This window comes from Portunus trituberculatus, chromosome 21 (genome assembly GCF_017591435.1).
Source record: "Portunus trituberculatus isolate SZX2019 chromosome 21, ASM1759143v1, whole genome shotgun sequence".
Lineage (NCBI taxonomy): Eukaryota > Metazoa > Arthropoda > Malacostraca > Decapoda > Portunidae > Portunus > Portunus trituberculatus.
The window spans coordinates 5,714,260-5,733,011 of record NC_059275.1 but is presented as its reverse complement, the minus strand read 5'-3'; the positions used below and the strand labels follow the sequence as shown (position 1 = coordinate 5,733,011).

The window sequence follows — 18,752 nt, the reverse complement described above, 5'->3', positions numbered from 1 at the left end:
CAACAGCAGTAAGAGTAGAGCAACACAACCACACCAGCCAGAATCACAATTATGATGGACATCAGGCATGAGATGTGTCTAGTGGTACAAACATTGGTGACAGAACCACCGGACAATAGAAAAAATGTGACACATCTCTGCTCCAACTCTGATGTTTGGAATAATCATGATGCTGTCTGCTCGTGTCCCCGAGGATTCATTTGATATGTAGCTTACTGCCTTGATTGACTGTAAAATGTGTTCTTTTGTAACTAGATGCAGCTGTAGGGGCAGTGTCTCCTTAAAGCTGCAATATTTTGGATGAACTGACATTTCTACTTCATATATAACCAACCTCTTGCTAATTGGAATTGGCAGTGTACAAATAAGCTTTGGATTACAAGTGTATATAAGGACTTTCCTGGCTGAATAAGATTATTCAACCAGACCAGACCATAGATCACTTGAAAGTAATTTAATCTTATGGTGGATTGAAGAATACAGTGAAGAGATTTGTGATGGATGTGGTAGGAAAAAAAAGTGTGATGAACTTTATGGAACAGCACAATGTAAATGAATGTTGTGATGTGGACACTCCTTGAAGTTATAGTTTTGTATTCTTCAGAAACTCCAGATGAATATGAAGATAAGTTAAACAGAAGCAAAATAAATTGAGAGAGAGAGAGATAAGTGAAGGAAAAGCTTTGATTGAGAGCTGAATGAAGACTGTTGAACAGAGATGAGGAAGAATTAACATGTTTGCAAGCTGCAAGATTTAAGTCAGTGGATGTGCCTCAAGCATGATGTGAAGAATGCTTATACATCAGTGCTTGAGGGAGATGTCTTGCTGTTGTGATGCTGCAGTAACATCTACATCTCCACGGCAGTAACCCTCAAATGATTCCGATAATATTATGAAGTATAATGTTCATGTTGACTAGTCAAGGCAACAAATTCATTGCTGCAAAATTTTTAGGAACAAGACTTGGGAAGATCAAATATTCAAACCTGTAAATTGTTCAAGTTCCAGTATTTCATTTTAAAACCTGTTAGCATGGTTTAGGCTTAAGTAAGCAGAATTGTGAATAAACAACTGATAACTCATTGATTTAGTGTAGATCTACAATTTTTTTTTTTTTTTTTTTTTCTTTCTTTTCTTTTTTACATAATGTCAGCATTTAGGCCACATGTTTCAGTGATGTCAATTATCACAATAACTAACTTTGGTCATCAAGAGATTTACTAAAAAGACAGTGATAGTGAAATGATCAAATAATCAACCACCAAACTAATGGTTAGACACAAGCAGGCCTCAGAAAGTTACTTGACTCCTGCTTCACTCAAGATATAACCTTACATGCCTAATCAGCAAACGTATTACACTTTCAGCAGCTTGGAAAACTATTCAATGGAACTGTTCATTTCATGTGAATGAAACAATTGGATGTACCAAAGGAAGACTGTGATAGCACTTTTCCATGTATGTGTTTTACTTGTAATTGTTGTCATACTTGTTGCAGACCACAACTCATGTGACTATATGTGAGATGTTTGGTCTGTTGGCAGGTGTGAGTGCATATGTGTGTGTGTGTGTGTGTGTGTGTGTGTGTGTGTGTGTGTGAAGCACTGCTGTCCACCACTAGCAGGTGAAGAACTTCAGAAAACAAGTAATTAATGTTGAACCAATGCCTTTTATTTGTGACGCGTAAAATACAGCAAGCTGTCGTTTGGTGCTGCTGCTTTGCTTCCCATTCTTTGAAGTGTCTTTTTCAGTTATCTAAACTAGCTTTTTTTTTATCTGAAGAATATTTGAGAGCATGTTTCAGTTGCAGTCTGCTTGGGTAACAAAACTTTATATATGGCATGCAAAGCTGCATCTTTACGAGGAAATGTTGAATATTTGTAATGTTACTGATTTTCTGCAATAAGATATTAGGTTTAAATCATCATGTAATGATGCAGATTTTTTTTTTTTTTTTTTCAAATTTTAATGCAATATAAAATTAAAATAATAATAAAAATAGTAATAATCGTAATAAAAACATCATGATATTGTTGTGGAAGACATCAATGCATCTTTGTTTGTGATCTCTGCATTAAATAACATGACTTTCTTAGACTGATTTTGTCTCAGAATGCATTATGCACTCATTTGATTGTCTCAGAATGCATTATGTAACCATTGTCAACATTTCCTTGCACAAATGTACGCAAGATATCAGAAGTGTAATGTCATGTAATCATCATAATGCCATGTCATGTAGGTTGCCAAGATGGAGCACATAGCCTGTGTGTGGTCAGGCACATCTGTCTAGTCAGGTTTTTAAGTGCAAGACTAAGGCTGCAAGTGTCTACAAACTTAAAGTTTTTACTTTTACTCTTTTTAGTATATCTTTTTTTTTTTTTTTTTTTTTTTTTTTTTTTAATCATTCCATTTTACCTAGTTGTAATTTCTCATTTGATGTAAGATGAGAAAAATATGTGTTTTCATGTATAAATTAACAACTGATCCCTGTTATACATCATCATCACTAAATTAATGTTATCATTTTTATTGATATTTGATGTACATAATTTTAATTGTATTTTAGCAGCTTGCAAACTTGGTAATCATGAAGTGATGGCAATGGAAAGAATAGATATTGTTTTGTAACAAACATATAATTTGTTTGAATTCCCTGATTGGCCGGACTGGCATTACAATGTACCTGAAAGAAATTTTGGCAACATATATATATATATATATATATATATATATATATATATATATATATATATATATATATATATATATATATATATATATATATATATATATATATATATATATAGTGAAGTTCCTCATTCATTACAATATGTTAATGTGCAGGAAATTGACTGGACTGCACAAGATTCTGCATTCTGCAGTATGAGCTGCTTTTCTTAGATCTAATAAATCTTCACAAAATAGTATAGGAACTATACACTACCGTGTAGGAACTCTACTTTTGAACATAGGAAGTACATAGGAAGTATATGACTATCACACTTAAAGGCAATCAATTATGAATTGCTTTTCACAGAAAAATTAAAGGGATCTACCGGATGAAAGAGGAAAATGACATACCATTTATAAAAATAAAGAGCATCTTCTGATATAAACTAGAGAAAAAAAAGACTACCATACATATAAATCTATATGAACTAAACATATGAATAATAGCAATAAATAAAGTAATCCATACATGTAAATCAACAAGTTTTATAATACTTAAATGCAAAGTTCATTGCATAGATTTCACATTGATATATACAAAATTATTTCAGGTTGCTGAATCTTCTTTCCTATAATCACATCATTCATCTTTATTTTAAGGCCTCTCACTATCACATAGATTCCAGATTCAACTACCAGTACACAGCAGCACAACAACAAGCCGTGAAGACTAAACATCAAGAGTGACTGTGTTGTGCAGTGAAGAAAGATTAAATATTCGAGCAAAGAAACGAGGCTGGGAATACCAGATGACAGTGGCCAGGGCTGTTGTGGTGGCCAGGGAGGCCAGCAGGCGCCGCTGCCATGTTCGCCCACTTCTGGCACACTCCACAATCAAGTCAGCTGGGGTATGTTCAGCATCTCCAGATACCTGCCACAAATTACTCATAAATAGTATATTATATTGTTTTGCCTTATGACCAGTATCATATGCAGCACTAATTGAAGTTTGACACATTCAAATAAAATAAGTACTAGTTAAGGAAAATTACCTTATCTAAATGGCATTTCAGGAACTTCACTTCTTCACTGAAGCCTCTCAGGTGTTTGAGGGCATCGCCACACTGAGAAGCAAGGCTGGACACTGTGTGGATTTCCTGACCTAGCTGCAGAATTTTTGGGTCAGCCTGCAGCTGGTCCCTCAGGTAACCCAAAGTGGCATGCATGTAGCGGATGTGTTTGTTGATGTTGCCCATGATAGCCGCACACTCTGGAAGTCTTACAGGTTAAGGAGGATTACAGTTCTATGAATTCACAACATATAGAGAGCTTTCCTGAATTCATCAAATGTTTAAAGCTCAAAAGGTTCATTCAATAAACTGAGGGTTTAGGCTCTATTATAATCAACAGATAATATTATATTGTGTAAACTAAGTTAATATTGAAATCATTATCATCAGTGCAAAAGGACTAATGTTTTTTTTTTCTACCTGAGGTTAGTTCAATAAGCTGGAATTATGTGGAACTTAGATAATCCTTGTAGTTTAATATATTTCGGGGCATCATCTTGTATATTGTCATATCTATGTCAGAACAATCTTCAATTAAACTTGCTTTGCCATAAATGTTCATTCATTAAGTACATTCATTAAATACATGGCCAATCCCCACACAATCTAACTCTTCCTCATCACTATATATCCATCTTTATGTATCAACATATGTATCTAACTATCTCTTTGGTTTTAGTCCCTCTGAGAGCATCTCTCAATGAGGTGCCCATGGCAGGAGAGCCTCTACCTCTCTTTATTCGAACATTTCCTTCTTGCTTGATCAAACAATTGGCCCTTACTAACATCTTTTACATACTGTGTACTCCAGTATCCTATTCTTTCATCTTCTAAATTATCTTGCTCTCCTATTAGCACCTTCAACTTCACACTTATACATTTTCTTTACAAAGTTTTTGCTTGTCATCCTATCAATATAGTCGTACCAGCTTGGTGTGTTCTCATCCATTCTATCACTCTACAATTTATATATAATACTAGCACAAGAGCTCATACCACATTTCCCATACACAGTTAAAATGCTCTCACTCTCCCATCTTGTCACTCCAGATGCCCCACAGATGGACTCATGTCTTTTAACTTTGCCATGAGAAAGACCATGACAGGATGTACCAGGCAATTATTATCATCTGATTTAATTTCATGTAGAGGAAATCTCAACCAAAAAAAAGCCAGTCATTTTTACCAGACAAAAATTAGTTTACTTACGTCATCTGTGTATTGAGGGCTACATTAGGAAGGCTTGATGTTTGCCATTCCTTCTTATTTATATCCTTTATGGCATGAAGAATAGTCTTACGCTCTCCAACAGCTGTTATATTCATGTTCTCAAGGTCTTTTTCTGTCAGCCGAAGAAAGATCTCAAATGTCACCTGATTAAGGAAACTTCTAATAATACATACATATTGCATAGATAAGATAGCAGCTTTCTAACTGATATCAAGATATCACAGAATGCTGTGGTAAACTAACAAACCTTTCAAAGTTATATAAAAGGATGCTTTTATTGAAAAATCATGAATGAGGCTCTTTATAGCTAGCAGTAGATGTGACATTAGATGTTTGCATCACACTGCCAACACCAAAATACCAGCCTCCTATTATATTCTATTCATGTTTTCTCCAGTAATCACATATATCAATTTGTCACCTGGTGCTGCTCAAAGATGGGAATCATGTGGGGAAGATTGAGGCCGGTCAGTACCATCTCCAGCTCCCCAAAGGTTTCAGCCATCTTGCTAAGTGCTGAGGGTCGGGGTGTGGCTGTGGTCTTGCTTGCACCAGCCAGGCTTGTCATATCAACACTTGCATTTGGCCATTGGGCAGTATAACGCTCTAAGATGTCTGCTATCTAAATAAGCAAAACATAAAGTTTAGTCCAATCTTCTTGTCTTTAAATGGTCCTAAGCTCTATTATTCATTCAACAAATCATTCACTTCACTCACATGAGCTCTGTTCTCATTCTCTTCAACATTTTAAATACTCTGCTCATCTCTTCTTTACAGTATCTTTCTCAGTCATCCTATTACCCTTAACTTTCATACTTTCTTCTTAGCTAACCTTCACTTTGCATCCTTTTCATCGCCTTCCAAACCTTTCCTATATCACTGTCACCCTCCTAGCTGTCATCTACATATAATTTTCTACCAAGCGTAATTTCTTTCACTTCATTCCTCCTCTATCTCTAACTCAACATGCAATACTATTACTCTTCTGGAATAAATAATTTGCAACAAGATTAGTTTGATACTCACTTCAGGAAATCCAGCAGCAAAAGCAATATCAGCTGGTCGCTGGCCATGATTGTTCATTCTTGTGGGGTCTGCTGAGTTCTGCAGCAATACCCTCACCACCCGTCCATGACCTCTAGTGGCTGCCCAGCTAAGTGCACTCCACCTGCCAAAGAGAAGATAGATAAAGGAAAAGAATAAGTAAATACACACAGACCTATCCCAAGATCGGAAATAATGAGCTCTGAGCTCGCTCCGTAGGGTAACGTCTGGCTGTCTCGTCAGAGACTGCAGCAGATCAAACAGTGAATACACACTAAGGAATATTGGAATAGCATTTCACTACATGGACAAAGAAATGATGAAGAAACTGATAAGTACTATAATAAGACCCAGATTGGAATATGCAATAGTGTGGACCCCTCATAAAAAGAAACACATAAGGAAGCTGGAGAAACTACAAAAAATGGCTACAAAATGGTCCCAGAACTTGAAGGGATGACATATGAGGAGAGACTAAAGCCTTTGGATCTTCCAACATTGGAGCACAGAAGGGAGAGAAGGGATCTCATACAAGTTTATAAATTGATAAACGGAATGGACCAAGTGGACAATGAGTATCTGATCTTGAGAGAAGAATACGCCAGTCGGACTCGAAGCACAAGATCGCATAGTAGGAAGCTGAGGAAGGGAAGATATGTAAGAGATATTAAAAAGTATAGTTTCCCACAAAGATGTATTGAGACGTGGAACAGTTTGAATGAAGTAGTGTCTGCAACAAGTGTGCATACTTTTAAAGTAAGATTGGATAAGTGTAGATATGGAGACAGGGCCACACGAGCATAAAGCCCAGGCCCTGTAAAACCACAACTAGGTAAATAGAACTAGGTAAATACACACACACACACACACACACACACACACACATATATGCATGATTGGAGAGTGAGGGTGAAGATCAAAATAATCCTAAAAAATTTGTTTTAACCAATTTTTTTTCATTGTTTTCAAATAAAACAGATTAAAAAGAATATTCATGCTAACCCTCTGTTGTCTTGTTTGTTTATATCAACTTTAGCATTGATGAGGCGCTGTACAACAGAAATGCGTCCTTCCTTGCTGGCAAACATCAAGGGAGTCATGCGGTGACGCTCAGCAACATCCACTTTAGCTCCGTAATTAAGCAGCAGATCCACACACTCCAGCAGCTCTTCTTCTGATTCTCTGCTGGATGCACATGCTGCCATGAGGGGTGTGAAGAGCTCTGGAAGGTGTTGACATGCACTGCTGTTTATTGTCTCTTGGGAAGAGATACTGTAGATGTAAAAGCTTCAGCCTCTAATTACTTATTTATTTCTGTGCATGAAATAAATTTGTTGTTTGTTCTTAATAGGAGCATTTCTCTTTAAACCATGTCCTGTGAAAAGTTTTACAAGGATGATGAAAGTACAAGGAGTACACAGATGATGAGAATAACCAAAACAAATTTCTAATTATTTACAAAACTAAATATGAACCACCTCTATTCCTCATTCTGATAATTGTAGATCTAGGTACGAAAAATTTTGATAAAATTTCCTTATCATTTCTCCCATTTGTCCAAACTCCAATATCTTACTGCAAGGTACTAAATGTCACCAAAATATGACACTAAACTAGGGCACTGGAGTGGTGCCAAGAGTTACACATGACAACATGAAGGTGAAGTTGGATCCTCGAGCCCCATGACACTCATTCAACAAGTGGCTGCTCACTGTGCCAAGACTATTTAGAGTGTCACTGTAAACATAATGCCCCTTACCATCTTCCCACCATTCTCTTGATTTTACAAATGTATTCATTGTAACTATGGCTATGAACCCTTGAAATAGGAGTTGATGGATAAAATTTTAACTTTTTGTCCCACTCAAGTCTTTACATTCTATTGTGTATTTCACATTGTTATTTTTACAACACCATGGGAACTTAAGTAACTGGCAACTGCTTTAGGATGGTGAGGTAATACATTCCTTCTCTGTGCCACTGCTATCTTGAGAATGCACCTCTGAGTGAGCTGCCAATTGTTCCTCAACACTATTCACCTCCAATAACACTATAAACTTGCACTGATGGAACAATCTATCATGGGACAGGCATATATTGTATTTACTGTGCTACTTTTATGGGGGAGTCTATATCTGATGGTATCAAAAGTATGGCCACAAAGTAAATTACTATGAATTATATGTCAATTAGCAAAATAAGCATGACTGGATATGAAATCAATTTGTAAGAAAAATATATTGCACAGAAAGGTCAGGAAGGAAAAGAACTAAGACAATAACATCACACCTTTGTGCATGTTAGGGTCAGCTCCTTGCTGGAGAAGATACTCCACCACTTGAGGACGGCCAGAAGAGCAGGCAAACAAAAGACAGGTCCACCCTCCCTTCAGCACCTGGTCTACTGCAATACCTGTGTGACCAATACATAGACATGTGTGATTCAAAATAGAAGTGGAATCACAGGAGAGAAGTAAAGTTGAGTTATTTTCAGGAGGAAACTGTATGATAATCTAAAAATCATGAAGAAATTAAAATCAAAGAATATTTATGACAGAAGTAGTATCTCTAATTTAAAATGTATTAGTTTACATACTCTTGAGCATTAACATTCTGTGGTTTCACTTTGAGTATCACAACTTTTATACATAGCTAATTATAAAAACACAACTTTGCTGCACCTTGTTTGAACAGAGACTTCATCACAGGGAGGTTACCCTGCATGGAAGCCAAACGCAGTTCATCAAGAGGAAGTGCATACCCTTCATGCATGCGGATTTCTCTTCTAGAATTACTCCTGCGAGGTCCTGAGCCAAAACTTTTGGTAGAGCCGCATGATGGGGCTGGGCTGGGAGCTGTAATTGTAAAACATTAAAAGATAAATAGGATGGTAAAATTTTGTAATTGTTTCCATCACAATTAGTTTTGATATAACTTCAATATCACAAAGTTTATACGCTGACTTCTCAATGCCTTATGAATATTTATATATAATGATTTCTTGAATCACCACAAAGAATTCTGTCTCTGGCGAAACATCACCTTTCAGATATCCATTGTGGTGGGCAGAAGGGGAAAGAGAGTGGCCATTGATGGCAGGCCCAGCACTCCATAGTGTCTCGCCATTTCCTGTCTCTTGGCTCCTCTCACTTGCTGCATCAGACCACACAGAAGTCATACTCTGTCCAGGGATATAATTATTTTGTAAGTTAACACCTACTAAAAATATAATTATCATAATGACCATCAGTAGGGGCAATCCCATCATCTGGAAAACAAATATTCTATCATCAGTTGTACGCTAGGAGACTGTACTCACCAAGTTCATGGAATCATAATCCGAGGTTGAAATTTCCACTGCTTCAGACTCCATTACTCTGGTGTAGTTTTATATTTAAGGAGTCTAATGTAAGTAGCACAGTATTTTCTAAAAACAGTCTTCTGAGATGTCACAGAGAAAAAAATCACTGAGATAATAAGTAATAAACATTTTCTTGTGTACTGCTTGGCTCACATTCATTAAGGTGTTTCAGTTATCACTTGCCCAGCAATGTTAGCAAAATTATTTCAATCAGTACAATCCAATATTCAAACACCTTCCATTTTCAGCATCATTTTCTGATGCTCTAAATATAGGACCCCCTTCACTGCACCACCACCAGCTTCCAACTGGCCCAGCCAAGTGGAGCGCGTCTGGCAAGATACACACGCAAGGGGAGGCTTGACAGTGAGTGAGAAGATTAATGATGGATTACAGCCAGTTGTGACTAGACATGGGCTGTACAGGACAGTAGCAATCCATTCTTCCTTTCCCCTCCTTTCTTCCACTATTGAGACAGCTAGTTTGTTACATATATCATGTGATAATATAATTACCATTTGGAAAAATTATCTAATATATTCTTTGACTTTTTCTCTGTAGCATAACGAGAATCAGAGCTATACAATCAAAGGTCTAATCAAATAAGTTATCTCAGTTTTGGTTATTATTACCAACATCATATTATCCATTATCACTGGATGGCAGCTGGCCAGGAATTGGCAAAGTTGCCATGGGCAGTGTTATGTCTTTCACACACTGTCAGTCTCACACATATCCACTGTGCAGTTTAACTTCTTGGGATTCCAGCAATGATGGTACCAAGCCATCACTTAGGACTACATGCATTGCTTTATCTTGTGATGTATGTTCATTACAGAAAATTAAACAGTATGTGCTTGCTTCCAATCTTGTGGTACCTTTGGAGAACTGGATAATATCATGAACTGACCATGTCATACCACTTATTCCATTGTTATCCTGTTTGGTTAGTTAGGTTATTTTGTATTTATTATTTTTATTTATCTATTATCTTCTATTACCTATTATTATTATTATTATTATTATTATTATTATTATTATCATTAGCTATTATTATTATTATTATTAGCTATTACTATTATTTATCAATCATTATTTATTTATCTATTTTATTATATTAATTTATTTTATTTATTAATTTATTTACACACACACACACACACACACACACACACACACACACAGTCGTATTTGGAATAAAAGAAAAAAATATAAAATATAGACCAAAAAGAGAAAAAGAAGAAATGAAATCAGTCAAAGACCTACTGAAGAATCTAAACGACGAAGATAGGCAGAACTTGGAAGAGGAAGTAGAAGAAATAAACAGAATGGGACCATATCAAGAAGGAAAAACAAGACCAATTAAAATACTACTAAAATCACAAGCAGCAACAGAAGAAATATTATATAGAACAACAAAACTTAGAGAAACAGAAGGCTGCAAGGATATCTATATAAAGAAAAATAGAAATGAGGAAGAAAGGAAGAGATACAATGAACTGGCAGCAGCAGTAAGGAAAAGAATAATGAAAGGTCAGAAGAGGAAAAAAGGCATTTTTTGGAGAATTCTAGGAGACAGGATAAGGAAATGGTATATAAACGAGAAGGAAGAGAAAAAGTGGAACAAGTTTAACTAAAAATGATAAAGGCAAAAGACTAAAAATGATGTATACGAACATAGACGGGTTTTATCAAGTAAATTAGAATTAAGAGATTACATAAATAAAGAAAATCCAGATATTGTATGCCTGGCTGAAACAAAACTAAATGAGGCAATCAAAATAGACTTGGATAATAGGTATAATGTATGGAGAAGAGACAGAGTGGGTAAAGGAGGAGGAGTCATGATTATGTTAAGGAAGGAGATAGTGATAAACCAAGTGGAATGTGGGAAGGAAAAGCAGAAGTATTATATGTTAAGATGCATATTAATAAAAAAGAGTTAACAATCATTGTAACATATGTGCCACCAAAAACAAATTCATGGACCAATCAAGAATATAAAGACATGATAGATGACACAATAAGGAGTCTAACGAGAATTGTTAAAGAAAGGAAAAAGTTATATTAGTAGGAGATTTCAACTGTAAAGAAGTGGACTGGGAAAATTATGAAAGTGGTATGGGGAAGAAGCCTGGGAGAAAGATTCTTGAACCTAATGATAGACAATATGATGGACCAGAGAGTAAAGGAATGCACAAGATTCAGAGGAAACGACGAGCGAGATTGGACCTAGTTTTTACAAGGGGTATACAAATGAATGATGATATAAGATATAAGTGCCCATTGGGAAAGAGTGACCATGTAATATTAGAAATAGATATAGAAGAGGGAAAGGAAGATAGAGACGATTCATACAAAGGAGACCGATTAAATTACAGAAAGGCTGATATTGAGAATCTCAAGAACTATTTTAAAAACGTAAACTGGGAGGAGATGGAAAACTCAGAGATGATGCAAGAGAAATATAACTTATTTTTGGAAATATACAAAACAGGAGTCAGGGAATATGTCCCAAAATATAGACCTAAAGAAGAAGGAAAGAAAGATTGGTTTAATGCAAGGTGTGCTAGGGCAAAGGAGAAAAGAGATGGAGCATGGAAAAGGTGGAGGAGAAATAGAAATCCAGCAAATAAGGAAAACTTCAAGGCAGCGAGAAATGAATATGTTAAGGTGAGGAAGGAAGAGGAAAAGAACTTGAAAAGGACATTGTCGAAAAATGTAAGGAGCAACCAAAATTGTTCTATAGATTCATAAATGGAAAAATTAGGCAAAAGAAACAATAGAAAGGTTAAAAGGAGAGAACAGGATGGTGGAAGACCCAAAAGTATGGCAGAACTATTAAATAATAAATTCCAGGAGGTCTTTACTAAGGAATCCAAATTTGAGAGGCCACAGGGTAATAGAGAGACAATCTATATGAAAGAGATTAAAGTAACCAAGCTTGAAATAAAAGAGTTAATGAAGGAACTGGATGAAGAGAAGGCAATGGGACCAGATGAAGTCTCAGGCAGAATACTGAAAGAATGTAGGGAAGAACTAGCAAGTCCTATATACAACATCATAAAATGCTCAATAGAAAATGGAACAGTACCAGTAGAATGGAAAAGAGCTGAGGTGGTTCCCATATATAAGAGCAGAAGGAAGGAAGAACCTTTAAATTACAGACCTGGTATCACTAACTAGTGTAATATGCAAGATGTGTGAAAGAATAATAAAGAAACAATGGATCGAGTTCCTTGAAGACAACAAATTAATATCAAATAGCCAATTTGGTTTTAGAAAAGACGGTCTTGTGTAACTAATTTATTGAGTTTCTATTCTAGAATAGTTGATAGAGTACAAGAGAGAGGGATGGGTTGACTGTATTTATTTGGATTTAAAAAAGGCGTTTGACAAAGTGCCACATGCAAGATTACTATGGAAGTTAGAGGAGAAGGGTGGCTTAAAAGGAAGCACATTGAGATGGATAGAAAATTATTTGAGGGGGAGAGAAATAAGGACGGTAGTTAAAGATATGAAGTCCAAGTGGAGAGCAGTAGAAAGCGGAGTGCCACAGGGGTCAGTATTGGCACCAATACTTTTCCTCATTTATATTAACGACATGCCAGAAGGAGTGAACAGCTACATAAATTTGTTTGCAGATGATACGAAACTGTGCAGAGTTATAAAGCAAAAGAGGATTGTGAAATACTGCAAGAAGACCTAAATAAGATCTGGGAATGGAGTAAAAAGTGGGAAATGGAATTCAATGTGAACAAAAGCCATGTCATGGAAATGGGAAAGAGTGAAAGACGACCTGTGGGAATCTATAAGATGGGAGATGGAGTAGAACTGGAGAAAGTTAAAAAGGAAAAGGACTTAGGAGTGACGATGGAAGAAAACAATCAACCAGTAAGCCATATTGATAGAATTTTTAGAGAAACATATAATTTGCTAAGGAATATTGGAATAGCATTTCACTACATGGACAAAGAAATGATGAAGAAATTGATAAGTACTATAATAAGACCCAGATTGGAATATGCAGGAGTAGTGTGGACCCCTCATAAAAAGAAACACATAAGGAAATTGGAGAGACTACAAAAAATGGCTACAAGAATGGTTCCAGAATTTGAAGGGATGACATATGAGGAGAGACTAAAGGCTATGGATCTACCAACCCTGGAACAAAGAAGGGAGAGAGGAGACCTGATACAAGTTTATAAATTGATCAATGGAATGGACCAAGTGGATAATGAGAAACTGATCCTGCGAGAAGAATATGACATCCGAAGCACAAGATCGCATAGTAAAAAGCTGAGAAAAGAAAGATGTCTGAGAGATGTTAAAAAATATAGTTTCCTGCAAAGATGTATTAAGATGTGGAACAGTTTAAATGAAGAAGTAGTGTCTGCAACGAGTGTGCATACTTTTAAAGTAAGACTGGATAAGTGTAGATATGGAGATGGGGCCACACGAGCATAAAGCCCAGGCCCTGTAAAACTACAACTAGGTAAATACACACACATACACAGCTCACCTGAGGACCAAACTTGCCACTGAAGAACCCAAGATCTCCTTTGCCACCATTTTCTCTGTGGATCCAAGAAAAGTGGTGAGATCAAACCATTACTCACTCAAAAATACTATTTCATATTTCTGTATCAAGAAAATGTGTTACTTTGTATAAAGCTATTATTTCAATTACTGACTAACATAATCTCTCATAAAATTTAAGGCTGAGGCTCAAAATATAAGAAAAATTCTTATCACATGGTCAATATATGTAAATTATAGCAATAAGGAAAGAACACTTAATGGTATTTGATAAAGTTAAAAAAAAAAATAATAATAATCAGAATATGCAACCATAGTTTGGTCAACTTGCATGATCCCAACATGAAAGCCCCACCATTCTGCAGCAGCAAGGGTGCACCTGCATTCTGCTTCATCAGTAATATGTTGGCCTTTGATGCTCTGGTTACAGGTTCATTGCCCAACATACCACATTTCTCCCAAAGTTCAGACTTATTTGGGCTTCTCCTTTTGATTGGTCCCACTAGGGATCATCTTTCTCATTTGAGCTACCAGATCAACTGCTTAGCATTTCAATGCATTGTGTGTGTTTTACATGTAGCATAGTTCAGGCTATAAAAAGTGAGAAGCACAAGTTTCAGGTGATGCAAAACTGCAGAAAATAATCTTTATTTGATGAACATGTAAACACTAGGCACTAAACTATTGTCATCTGCTGGAATAATCATAACATGAGGAGTATTAAGTCCCAGCATACAATCTGAGAGAAGGTTTATTTTATATTTAAGTAATGAACAAATTAGATAAATAATTGTGAACTAATTTTCCAGTCAGTTGTTTTGCCATTTGCTGTGGTAAGATTAATACCTACTTTCCACAGGTGCCACAAACTATTTTTCCATTTATCTTTTTTTTTTTTTTTTTTTTTTTTTAGTAAAATTGCAGAATAAAGCTTTTCTCTTTTTGCCACCATTCTCCTCCCCATTCTGTAATTCCAAAAGGTTTAAGAAGCCCTACTTGGCTAAGTTGAAAAAAAAATATCCCTAAAATACTGATGAAATCTAACCTAAACTAACTAAATCTATCCCTTGATCTAACCTAACTTAACCTAGAGAGGGACTCCACCTCCCTTTCAACCTCAACGCCAAATCTATTATAAATCCATCATAGACTGACAAAGGTTACTGGAATAGTATCTGTATGTATCAACACATAACAGAGGGGTAGGAGGTGGAAGAATGAAAAGTCTGGCAAACCAAGGTTACAATCAGAGCAACAGTTTTTCCATGACAGGCACAGTGTAGCTACTGAGAGATGTCTGACTGGCTTGTGTCACATGGGATTACAGATGAATGGGCAAAGAAAGTATGTCTTACTATAATGGGAAACCATAAATACTTGTCCAAGCAATATATATATTTAACAGCGTCACATACCTACAAGTATTGTAAGCAGCATATAACAACAAAACGACAAAAACAAAATTACTTTCATTTCATGAGTCTCTTCAAATTTCAAAGTGCCGTCCTGGGTGAACATTGCATTTCCGCATATTACAACTTTTATAGACATAACAGTACACTAAGAATGGTACCTAAGCACTGACGTGTGGTGTGCATAGGGTACAAGGCGTAATTCTACAGACTAACACTTTTGGTTTCAAAGTGGGAGTTATTCGAAATGTAGAAAGTAATACACGAGAACAGTAACCATTACGTAATTTATTGAAAAGCAGCTGAAGGGAAATGCTGTTAACATTATGTTATCAACCAAAGCTAGAAGTATTGGGAAAAAAAATGCATATGACACCAAGATACCTCTACCATGATACATACAAGCATGAATCACTTACTGCGGGCGAGTACAGACGGGTGTCATGTCGAAAATTTCGTCCTCCTCCTCCTCCTCCATCTCCCTGCAGTACGCACTCACCAGCTCCATCTCGTCTTCACTGCTGTCCAACATAATGTCACGCCTCGTGGCTCGTGTCTCGTTGTGTTGGTCTCCCGCCAGCACCTGTCTGCCGCTCTCCTCACTTGCAATGTTTACCTGATGACGTCACGCGTGTTTACTTCATGGAGCAAAGTTCGGGATCTCATACATCTCGGTAATTCTAAGCATTTCTCTCTCTCAGTTCACTATCTAAAAATATTTAATATATATATATATATATATATATATATATATATATATATATATATATATATATATATATATATATATATATATGTATATATTTCGGGAGTAGACCATTTTGAATGCATGTACTATTGAAGTCAACAGCGAGGTCTGCATTATTCTTTTTGTACAAAATACGCTGTACAAAAGAATAATGCAGACCTCGCTGTTGACTATATATATATATATATATATATATATATATATATATATATATATATATATATATATATATATATATATATATATATATATATATATATATATACACACACACACACATGAGTATAGGTCGCTTTGCATCTCTAAAGCACAAATCGGCCAATAGTAAGTCTACCTAAGTAACTTTGTAGCTCGTGCAATGAAGTCCAATTAACCCACCTCACTACTCACGGGGCGATGCACAGTCATGCACTGACCCTCTGAACGGTGGCTCTCCAGCATCGAGCACACCTGTAACACTTCATAATGAAGAATCGCTATGGATTTTGCCATATAATGTATATATTGATGAATTCTTGCAATGTAACCTACATACATGTGTATACCCAAGTCTACGCTTGCTGCAGCTATGGATATTCTATAATCTAACCAGGAAACGTATTCATTATCCTTATATGTTGCACTACCTTACGCAAGGAGGAAGGCAGTTATTTTATGATTTCAAGGATGCCATGCATTATAGATCCATATTGGCTTTATCACTTTCATCCACTATGCAACTGAGAGAGAGAGAGAGAGAGAGAGAGAGAGAGAGAGAGAGAGACGTACACATGTGCTCTATGAGCTCTGAGCTCACTCCGTAATGAGAAAAGCTGGCTGGGTGACTAGCAAACGACCGTGGTGAATTACACATGAAGATGGATTAGAAGAAATGGAACTAACTACTTTGAAGGATAGACGGGAGAGAGATCTAATAACGATTCACCAGTTACTAGTTGGTGAACAGAATGGAAAAGATGAACAAGACCAAGCAGGTATATCACTGATTGAAGATGGAGATAGACAGACAAGAGGACACTCAAAGATCAGGAAAAATTATGTCTGAGAAAGATTAAAAAGTTCAGTCTTCCGCATAGGCCAGTGACTATCTGGAACAGCCTGAATGATGAGATTGTAACAGCAAAAAGCGTGCATGAATTTAAGGAAAAATTGGAGAAAATTTGATATGGAGACAGGGCACTATGAACCCCGCTCGAAGCATGTAATATAGAACTAGGTAAATACAACTAAGTAAATACACACACACACACACACACACACACACACACACACACACATTTTGTTTATACTCGATGAGTGAGAAAGCCGACCCCTGCGGATGCAGCACTGTTTGACATATCTTGCCCACCGGATACACACACACACACACACACACACACACACACACACACACACACACACACAGAGGTTTAGATTTACATACAACAGCTTTAGAAATTAAAAGGACTATTAGTGCCATAGTGATAAGGCATCCCCTTCCTTTTTTTTTATGTAAAAGAGAAGGCCAGCCAAGGGCAACACAATATTAAAAAAAAAAAAAAAAAGGTCCACTTGATGCTGGTTCTCTACAAGATAAGAAGGGTTATCCAAAATTAGGGAGCAAATGTCTTGACACCTTTCTCTTAAAAGAAGTCAAGTCGTAGGAAGACGGAAATACAGAAGCAGGCAGGGAGTTCCAGAGTTTACCAGTGAAAAGTATGAATGATTGAGAGTACTAGTTAACTCTTGCATTAGAGAGTTGGACAGAAAAGGGATGAGAGGAAGAAGAAAACCTTGTGCAGTGAGGCCGCCCCACCTAGTTTTTTTTTTTCTTTTGCTATCAAAGAGTTCAATCTGCTATCAAAGAATTCGACCTTAGGGAAATCCTAAGTGAAACTGGACTTGTTTCACTTAAAGAAGAAAAAATGTTGCTACTGCACTTTCATGATGACATTTGGTTGTACGGAGGCCTAAGTATATTATTTTGTAATACTGTTTTTTGATACCAGTGGCGCATCCAGCATAAAAATGTTTTGGGGGTGCTAACCTATTCACCTCACCTGGCAAGTTCTGGGGCTGGGGGGAGGGGTGCAGTGTAAGACCCTGATAGTTTTTTTTTTTTTTTTTATAACAGCTGTAATCTTGAGGATATTTCTAAGTTATATGCAACCATTTTTGTATAATAAAAAAAAAAAAGAGGGGCTTCAGCACACTCAGGCCCCCCACTCCCTTTATCCGCCACTGTTTGATGCATGCTTGAGGTAACATTTATTAACATATTCGAGAACGATGTAGTAAATGTTGAACAGTTGTGGACAATATGAGAAAAATAGATCGTCTAAACATATTTACTAGGTATACCCACGCTACCTTCCCATGAGCTAATGTATGTACAGCATGCATGAACTCTCACCTATACTGCTTCACATTCATTTCAGAAGTAAATTGATTAGTAGCGCAATGAAATCGAAAGAGACGGAGTATAAACATGTAATATTTCATCATTCATTTGTGCTGCAAAACGCTACTGTAATGTATTGCCTATTTAAAAAAAACTGTACGCATGCGAAGAGGCCGTATCCTGTGCATTCGTTATTATTATCCATTTTCCTTACTTAATGAGTGGTATTTTTTTATTTGCACTTAAAACACTACAAATTAATATGCATAATACATTATTGCATTATTCAGGAACA

The 18,752-nt window shown here is 36.3% G+C and overlaps 1 protein-coding gene across 3 annotated transcripts; it reads right to left on the bottom strand.

Annotated features, from left to right (window-relative positions):
* Positions 1 to 2,372: 2,372 nt before the first annotated feature.
* LOC123507087 (ankyrin repeat, SAM and basic leucine zipper domain-containing protein 1-like) lies at positions 2,373 to 15,960 on the bottom strand. 3 transcript variants are annotated; one of them, XM_045259646.1, is made up of 11 exons: positions 15,829 to 15,960; positions 13,901 to 13,955; positions 9,060 to 9,198; positions 8,699 to 8,872; positions 8,308 to 8,430; positions 7,021 to 7,240; positions 6,001 to 6,142; positions 5,396 to 5,596; positions 4,954 to 5,117; positions 3,727 to 3,952; positions 2,373 to 3,605 (listed from the first exon to the last, which is right to left on the bottom strand). In XM_045259646.1, the coding sequence occupies exons 3-11, from the start codon at positions 9,193 to 9,195 to the stop codon at positions 3,405 to 3,407; spliced, it is 1,587 nt and encodes a 528-aa protein (XP_045115581.1). In that variant the 5' UTR covers positions 9,196 to 9,198; positions 13,901 to 13,955; positions 15,829 to 15,960; the 3' UTR covers positions 2,373 to 3,404. The 3 variants fall into 3 exon arrangements, with proteins under 3 accessions (XP_045115581.1, XP_045115579.1, XP_045115580.1); XM_045259644.1 differs by having other exon boundaries at positions 15,749 to 15,955; XM_045259645.1 differs by lacking the exons at positions 13,901 to 13,955; positions 15,829 to 15,960 and adding an exon at positions 9,337 to 10,005.
* Positions 15,961 to 18,752: the final 2,792 nt, after the last annotated feature.

Excerpts from the sequence above, each read along its gene's own strand:
- LOC123507087 (XM_045259644.1), bottom strand. The coding sequence starts at position 15,861 with ATGTTGGACAGCAGTGAAGACGAGATGGAGCTGGTGAGTGCGTACTGC. Across the intron at positions 8,873-9,059 it reads CCACAATGGATATCTGAAAG|CTCCCAGCCCAGCCCCATCA; the intron begins GTGATGTTTCGC and ends TTACAATTACAG. Across the intron at positions 5,118-5,395 it reads CCATCTTTGAGCAGCACCAG|GTGACATTTGAGATCTTTCT; the intron begins GTGACAAATTGA and ends TTCCTTAATCAG.